This window comes from Glandiceps talaboti, chromosome 23, assembly GCF_964340395.1.
Source record: "Glandiceps talaboti chromosome 23, keGlaTala1.1, whole genome shotgun sequence".
NCBI lineage: Eukaryota > Metazoa > Hemichordata > Enteropneusta > Spengelidae > Glandiceps > Glandiceps talaboti.
The window spans coordinates 9,703,940-9,712,885 of NC_135571.1; the positions used below are offsets into that span (position 1 = coordinate 9,703,940).

The 8,946-nt window shown below is 35.8% G+C and overlaps 1 protein-coding gene and 1 long non-coding RNA gene across 2 annotated transcripts in view; both read right to left on the reverse strand.

Annotated features, from left to right (window-relative positions):
• LOC144452659 (EF-hand calcium-binding domain-containing protein 6-like) overlaps positions 1-4,530 on the reverse strand; it is a 15,773-nt gene extending 11,243 nt beyond the window's left edge. Inside the window, exons 1-6 of the mRNA XM_078143805.1 lie at positions 4,464-4,530; positions 3,530-3,667; positions 2,275-2,425; positions 1,434-1,577; positions 963-1,111; positions 2-115 (exon numbers count right to left, since the gene is read on the reverse strand). Of these exons, the coding sequence (XP_077999931.1) occupies positions 2-115; positions 963-1,111; positions 1,434-1,577; positions 2,275-2,425; positions 3,530-3,615 (644 nt within the window). The 5' untranslated portion in view covers positions 3,616-3,667; positions 4,464-4,530. The remainder of the gene's footprint in view (position 1; positions 116-962; positions 1,112-1,433; positions 1,578-2,274; positions 2,426-3,529; positions 3,668-4,463) is intronic.
• Positions 4,531-4,534: 4 nt separating this feature from the next.
• LOC144452661 (uncharacterized) lies at positions 4,535-7,427 on the reverse strand. Its single transcript, XR_013482366.1, has 3 exons — positions 7,300-7,427; positions 5,186-5,252; positions 4,535-4,636 (listed from the first exon to the last, which is right to left on the reverse strand). It is a non-coding gene; the product is annotated as an uncharacterized LOC144452661 (long non-coding RNA).
• Between the last annotated feature and the right edge of the window lie 1,519 nt (positions 7,428-8,946).

Below are 8,946 nucleotides of genomic sequence, written 5' to 3' on the forward strand. Positions count from 1 at the left end.
CTTGTGGTCGGGGTCTGAAATTATCTTGTGTGCAAGATCTTTCTCTGCTCTGGACATAAACTTGAGAAGTAGTTCCTTGTAGTTAACTTTGCCATCATTAGTACGAACACCACATCTACAAAAAGAACATCAAATAATGTTTTATTTCATGAGAATGAATGTTCATAGACTCTGGCTTCATAGTATCAAATGAACACCCCATGGTCATCACCCCTGACGATGATGATGTCTGAAAATTTGGAAGTTGATTCCAAGAAATCGTTTCACTCTGTGAGTCGAATTTTATTTCATTTATTTATACCGATACAGTTTAAGATAGATTACTGTATATGCAAACTTCCCACAAAAAGGTAAAAAAAATATTTCCTGAGGTAACAAAATAATCCACACAATAGAGTTACGTATAATAGTGTCCATATAACCTTCACTGATTGGCTTATATGTGATATGTGGTATGGACTTTTGACCCAAAATGACCTCAATTTACATTTAGGGCACTATTCATCATATTATTGTAAAGTGTTTTGAGCACAGAGTGGGGAAGTGCTATATACAAGCTAACATTATTATCATTAATATTCATGTTCTATTCCCTAGGGTAATATTCATGTAGCATGAAAGACTTATCAGAGATTAGCTTTGACTATGGAAAGAATATGTGATTGAGAATGTGATGTGTTATAAAACACTTATTGCCTTGCCGAATTCGGGCACTAGTCGACATCATATTACCCCTCATGCTGTTATGCAGCAACTATTTCCCTCAGCTTTCAGCCTTGGGAATAGTTGCTACATAAGTCTCATAGTAACAGATGTCTACTAATGCCCTCATAGCCAGGCAATAAGTGTATAATATGGAAATTCACTCATTACATAGTTGACTAATAACACTGATAACCAGGAATCTTTCAGTTATTCAGTCTAGTTACTCTCTCCTTCAATTCTCAATCTATGAAGCCTACCTTTCTAGGAAGTGTTCACAGTCCAATGCTGTCATGGGGAAGTCATATTCTACCATCACCTTACGGAAATCAGGTCGTGAAACCATACCGATACCTTCATGGTCAAAATGTTCCAATCCCATCCGTAATGCATGGAAGTTGTGTTCAAACTGGTCAATCAAAAAATAAAGAAGGGTGGGTGTGTTTTAAAATATTTGAAAGTTTTCTGAACTCAAGTGGTATATGAAGGATTTAACAATGTCTCTTGACAGCATGTGGTAAACAGGCTAAAATAACTGATCAAGAGGTTAATAAAATTTCTGACTGAGGACACACCAAATTTTGCTGTAATACACTATAACTAACACCAAACTATCATATCCCTCACTTCTGGTCTAAAAGATGTCTATGAACAGCACTCCTAGTGGCCAAACTATGCAATCTTTTGTTTTTCAGATAAGTTGATGTTTGGGTCAAAATTTCAAGACTTACCTTGCGAGTTAAATAAGTGACAACATCTACAGATGGCGGTCTGAATGTTGGATCAGGTATAGATAATAGTTGATGTTCAACTTCTTCTCTTGGCGTCTCCTCTACATTATCAACAGCTTCATCAGGATCTTCAGGAATATTTGGCTGAAAATGAAAGTAAAATGTTTACAGATTTGGGACGGAATCTCTAAATCTCTAAAAACTAAAGTGAATAACAAAATATGTTTCACAGTTTCAGATGAAAGATACTAGTATACGCACATAATTGTTTACCATGCACAAACCAAGTTATTGTCTTTGAACAGAAAATATGGATTATATACCCTGGCCGTCCTACAACCCAGGTCTTCATAACCGGTTTTGCAGTGATCAAAATATGAATCAACGCATTCCAAAATAGCCATTATTTTTCTTGACTTTTTCCCATATTATGATTCAGGAGGTATAATTATTTTACTCCACAATATGTTTTCTTCACTCAGCTGCCCTGTGTCATTAGTCCTTTACCGACTTGTAGTGACAAGGCCCCCTAGGTCACTCATATTTTCATCAGCTGAGCGAAGAAAGGGTTTGTCACTAGTCCTTTACCAACATGTAGTGACAAGGCCCCCTAGGTCACTCATATTTTCATCAGCTGAGTGAAGGAAGGGTTTGTCACTAGTCCTTTACTGACATGTAGTGACAAGGCCCCCTAGGTCCCTCATATTTTCATCAGCTGAGCAAAGGAAGGGTTTGTCACTAGTCCTTTACCGACTTGTAGTGAAAAGACCCCCTAGGTTACTCATAATTTCACCAGCTGACCGAAGAAATATATTGGGTTATAATATCTGTTTCGACTTACCACCCATGATGTTTTAGGATATCTTCTACTGGTATTTTTTCCATGTCTACCTGGACTAACAATTCGTACATGTGGATGGCCATGACCATCCAAACCAATTTGCTTAAAGAAATAACTACTAGAAATAGCACCAGCACCCTGTAAATCATATCTGAAGAGGAAAAACAGGAAAGAATTAAAATGTGGATTTTAAAAAGTACTTATCTGATATAATATAAACAAATTAATTAAAGGGTATCTTTGCTATGGGCTATTGTATCATGGTACATTCTATAGTCACGCTGGTTTGGTAGTAACATTGCATCACCTACTTGAAACTGTATAGTCACTCTGCTTTGGTAGTAAAAAACACTGACCCAAATTGCATATTTTACAAATACAAACAAAATATAAATGGTTACAGCAAACAGAGAGATAAAGGAAGAAAAATTACATAGATGAATGACTCTTAAATAATTGAATACATTCTTTTCTTAACTTGAATAATTTGTACACAAAAACTGCTAGACTGTAAGATATGCCATGGTGTTCAGCCCCATCAGGCTTCTCAGCGATGAGTGCTGGCTGATAGCGAATATTTTACAGACTAAAAAATTGCCAAGTTGATTATCACAGAGGTCTTTAGCATGACATGAGAGAATCTTATTTGTCTATCGTAGGCTATTCGATGATTTTAGTAAATATTTTCCCCTTAGATTGTGGTACAGATGACAAAATGAAATGAAAATAATGAAATTCATCCTGAATATATGTTGTCATACAAATTGTGTATAAAAACATAAAATAGTATTATGGGATGCATACTGAATTAAATGATTTGAGAGTCATGATTGCTGAATAGTAAAGGGGCCGGTGCTAAATCTACAAGATCAAGTAAACCTCGATGTCGCCATTTGTTTCCGAATGGCTACTTCTTTAGGTAAGATTTCAACCACAAATTTATGCCTAAATTAACCAAGCTCTATAACTTTGGAACCAGGTAGGACAGAGGTTCTTACATGAAGGATTTGATCGAACGCACTTATGGAGACTGGAATGCATTGTATGGTCCACTGGAAGAATTTAGAAAGGGACAGTGTGCCTTAATGGGTCTGTGCCAGGGTAGTAAAATACACAGAGCAACATTCACTGTGAAAGGCACTTAAATATGAATCAGTCTTATCACTATCATTAGTATAAATGGAGATTTATTTGGGACAATTTTTTCACACATACATACAAATATATATGTAAAAGATTCATTTGGTATATTTACCTGGTCCAGAGTTTTTCCATCTCCTCCTCATCAAGTTGAATACCGATACTAGCAACACATTCCCTGAGTTGTGGTGGTACAATCATTCCATCAGGTTCAAAACATACAGAAGGAAGATGATTACGGGCATGGAAACTCCTACAAACAAAAATAAATAAATTCACAACACTGTTTTTGTTTCCAATCTATTGTGATAAATAATGGAAACCCTGAAGACAAACAGAAATAAGTAATTTCAAATAGGCCTTTCCAAAATTTGCCATGGTGGCGCTCTACTTCCTGTCTGTGTGTACCTTGGGGGTATACATGGTATAGGTTACTTGGTTAATCATAGAGCACTGCTACTTTCCTCAATGTCTGAACAATATGAAAAACATTCCTGATGTACACTTCTACAGAATACCAAGGGACAAAGCTCTTAAGAAACGTTACAATGAGGTGATGATACCCCCAATTTGAGCGAGGGCCCTGTATTCTCATTTTCCTGTTTGCAGTCTGCAATGGCCAATTGTAGGCATTTCCTATTAACTATGGGGACTAAAATATGACTGCATTCGGATTAAAATCTCAAGCAGAAGGTTCAATTTGATTTATATACCATCATGTCTGTGTTCCCATCCATTAAAGGGGGAGCACCATGCCAGGAAATGAAGACATTTCAACAAACTATGGTTTTGGAGAGTCATTTCATGATTTTACATCACCTACAATTACTTGTGATTTCAGAGAAACAACAAGTTGATCGTGTGCCTGTTTAGGGTATCTTTGCTATGGGCTATTGCATCATGGTACATTCTATAGTCACTCTGGTTTGGTAGTAACATTGTATCACCTACAATTGAAACTGTATAGTACGTCACTTTGCTTTGGTAGTAAAAAACATCATATCACCTATTTGAAACTCTACAGTCACACTGGTTAGGTAGTAACTTACCCTTCTTGAACCTTCTGTTTGAGTAATGCTATGGCAAATGTAGCACTAGCATAATCTCTCTGTGCTTCACGTAAAACATATCTGTCTCGTAAATTTTCTTCAGGGTGGAGTTTCTTTTTCTCAGCAGACAACTGTTTCTTGGCAACAGGACTTAACCATTCTCTTTGTACAGTCTGTGTGTACGAGAAAAAGATATTGTGGTTTAAGTTAAAGTAATTTAGTTTTGGCCTGACAAAATTGGAGTTTAACATACAGATATACATTGTATATATATGTAAGTGTGGGATGCATCATGCATGGGTTGGGAGTATCTGTACCTGTATCTGTGTGTGTCAGTATCTGTATAAGTATCTGTATCTTTACCAGTATCTGTATTTCTACCTGTACATGTGTGTTTGTGTATCTGTACCTGTACCAGTATCTGTGTTATTGTATCTGTACCAGTATCTGTACCTGTCTGTTTATGTGTGTGTGTGTCTATATCTGTATCTGTATCTGTATCTGTATCTGTATCTGTATCTGTATCTGTACCTGTCTGTATTTGATTCCGTATCTGTATCTGTATCTGTATCTGTATCTGTATCTGTATCTGTATCTGCCGCTCTCTCTATCTGTATCTGTAGAATACTGTGTAAACCCTCCAAAACCAGTTTATCAGATACACAGATACACAAACACTGATGGTGGATAGCAACTCAGTAATACTAACAGTTGTACCTTACCTCATTGTCTCTAAATCTTCCAACAAAATCATCAAAGGAAATGAACTCAAGTTTATCCAGACCAATCCTACAGGAAACAAAACAGTATAACTCTGTCAAAATATATGTAAGAATTTGTGAATATATACTGTAGTCTTATTACAGGATGCAATGTACACTCATACACGCACACACACACACACACACGCACACACACACACACACACACACACACACACACACACACACACACACACACACACACACGCACGCACACACACACACATATACACACACACACACACACACAATCAGAGGGGACATCATCTCAAATCTAAGGTGTGGAGTAAATCACAATATTTTCACAATAAACTGCCATACAATGTTCATGTACAGGTGACATCATTACAGCCAGTGTATGGAACTCAAAAATGTTGTCAAATTCAAATGTTAGTATGTAGTACATGTACAATACAAAATGAAAACACAGCCAAACTAAAGAATACACTGTCAGTCTTATATTCACTGTATATATTATTTCTGAGGTACAAACATTGCAGCAGCAGGACAAACTTTCCTAACCTTGACACCATTTTTTAGTTGGCAGGTCAACAGATTGTTGATACATGTAGGTGCTTATTGTGGCCTTACGTGTACTTTTGTACAGTAAGTTTAAGTGGTGGTTGGTAAATATTTTGGGTCAATGAAAATTCACCAAGATACTTGAACTTTAACTTCTGATAAATTTTGATAATATGGTCTTAACAAGGCCTCATTTTTGTTCAGTAACGAGTTATGTTATGTGGTCAGTTATCAAGTTGGTGATGATATTTTGGTCACTGAAAATGTTGTGAAAAATTCCCCTCGATGAAACTAAACTTAATCTACTGAAAGACTATATAATTCATTTTTTTCAAGTTGGTGAATATTTTTTGGCCACTGTACATGTCACTATTATCAAAATCTACATCTATTAAAATCTGACAATGGTTGGAATTTATGAGTACAAAGTATTACAGTTCTTATCATTCAGTATCATCCTTGACATTTCAAATAATAAGTCTTTGAGAAAAGGCATAGGTAAGATTAGACTCTGTCACAGTCCTTGGAGCTTCGCTTTACTAAAATCAAAGCTAAACGAATTATTTTGTATGTACTGATACCAGCTAAATAACCGTACTCGAATATCCTTGTACTGTGCGCCCTCATCGACCATGATAATGATAACCATTCGTTGACGTGTGATCGCGATGCTTCGTGTTATTGCGAAAATACAGAGTGTCGCAGTCACACATCAACGAACAGATATCTCTAGGTCGTTGATGAGGGCGCACAGTACAAGGTTATTTGAGTAAAATCATCGAGTACGTTATGTAGATGGTATCGGTACATACATAATAATTCATTTAGCGTCAATTTTAATAAAGCGAAGCTCCGAGGACTGTGAGAGAGTCTCAGGTAAGATAAACGTGGGCCATGTGCTGATGAATACCTGTGTACGTACATAGTATAACATTCTATTTTTTAGTAGACTGTACACAGGTAGTAGTTGGGTAGTTAACCCACATTTATCTTAGCCTGTACCTTGTGTCAAAGAATTGGTATTCAAAACATCAAGGATTACACTTGTTGATAAGGACTGTATTACTTGTTACTTTTTGCACTCCTGTTTATCACAGTACCAGAAATGTCTACAGCGATTTTCTCAATACTGTGCAGCTTTCTGTTTTGATACAACCATGCAGAAACCAATAAGAAACTGGACATGCTACACTTTAAGATAGCAAGATTGAATGAGTACAGTTTCTTGCTACATTTTGTCTAAGTGAAATGAACTACACATGCCACACAGACATCAAATGAACACCACAAAGGACCTTTTTCTGCACCCTTCATTGGGTGTTTGATAAAACATTGGCACTCGAATGTCTGCATAGAGTTGCAATACATTGAAATGGTTTATTTCATTTCGACTAAATGTAGTAAAAAATGTAATCTTGCTATTGAAGTGACATGGCATACAGAGTTTCTTGTTGGTTCCTGCGTGGTTGTATCAAACAGAAAAGCTGCATGGTATTGTGAAATACACTGCACTTCCATAATGATACAAGTTTTATCTGCATTATTGTCCTTACCTCTCAAGAAGTTTTTGCTGTTGCTCTGGTGTAAGATAACCACACAGGTGATATAGAATTCTTGACAGGGCTATTCTTGCGACAACACCTTTACCTTGTGGATCGTTAGCTTTAAAGAGATGTCGTAGTCCAAAATAACCAGTCGTCAATCTTTCTCTCACAAGTTCATACAACTAGAACAAAATCAAACAGAAAAGAAAATGTAAGATGTAACTCTTAAGGCCAAATTACATCAGGCAACTTGATGAGCAATGCATTACTTGTATGTAATTCGTCACATGTGATGAATTGTTTCGTATATGTACAAGTACATATAGTATCGCAGGCTCTTGCAGTGTTGCTAGGTGCGTTGCATGGAATCTGACCTTTTCTGTAATTTGTCGCAAGTTGTTTCTCAAATTGACTAGTGCATTGCTCTATGTAACCATATTGTCACATTGAAGACAGTACTTGTACTAACCTTTGACTTGTGCTAATGTATAAAAATGACGTTCAATGTTATTGCCACCATATTTTTATTGTAAACATTCTAATTCAGTAAGTTACATACAATTATACACTGTAAGATACATTGTGTTGTACCGCCCTCATCGGCCTGATCAGTTAACCGATTTGTGAGGGCATACATTACAGACTAATACAATTACTGTCATGCTGTATATGGATACTGTATCAGTTTTATGCAAATAATATGCTAATGATATGTAAATCAGCATATTTGCTTCATCTGTGGACATACAGACTAATACAATTACTGTCATGCTGTATATGGATACTGTATCAGTTTTATGCAAATAATATGCTAATGATATGTAAATCAGCACATTTGCTTCATCTGTGGACATTCTAAGCTAGCACACCAAGAATTACAGTGTCTTTATAGAAATTCCATTTATCCTATGCTAGGTAGTAATTCACACACATCTTAACTCTTTTGATAACATAATGAAAATACATAAATCTCATGTTACACTACCTAAACAATGAAATGTCTGTTAAATTGACTGGTTGCTAACTACATAAATATTTAGTTATTAAATATTTGAACATGGTATATGTACTAGTACAAAAAGTAGGTACATGAATCAGTGATCTCACTGAACGAAGTAACACAGATGCCAAACCTCCTTGGTATTTCCGAGTACCTTCTTCATGAAATGAAAATCATATAGTCATGCACTCTATAAGTAACTTCATTGTATTCAAAAATTGAATCAAAATATCACTATATCCTAGATATTCCTTTCCTCAGCCCGGTATATAACTTACAAAACACAGGTGTTATTAGTACCAAAGCCCTATTGTGATTCGGCCTAAAAAAATAATTGTTTGGTTCCAGTTACCCAACCCCACCTAGTTTATCACTGCTGACCCTCAACGTTTTTTTTTACATATTCGAGTAAAAAAAATCATGAAAATTGTGTGAAGTCTCGCTAGAAATAGTGTACATGTAAACTGACATCATCTTAAAAAGACAATATAAAACTGTTCTTCCAATCTGTAATGACTGTACATGTGATAGGAAGAAACCAATAATACAGAGAGACCAAATGGAAAATACATACCTACCTGAACTAGACACTCACAACTAAAAAATATAAATAAATAAAATAAAAAATCTACCTATTCCACCTATTCTAAAATTGA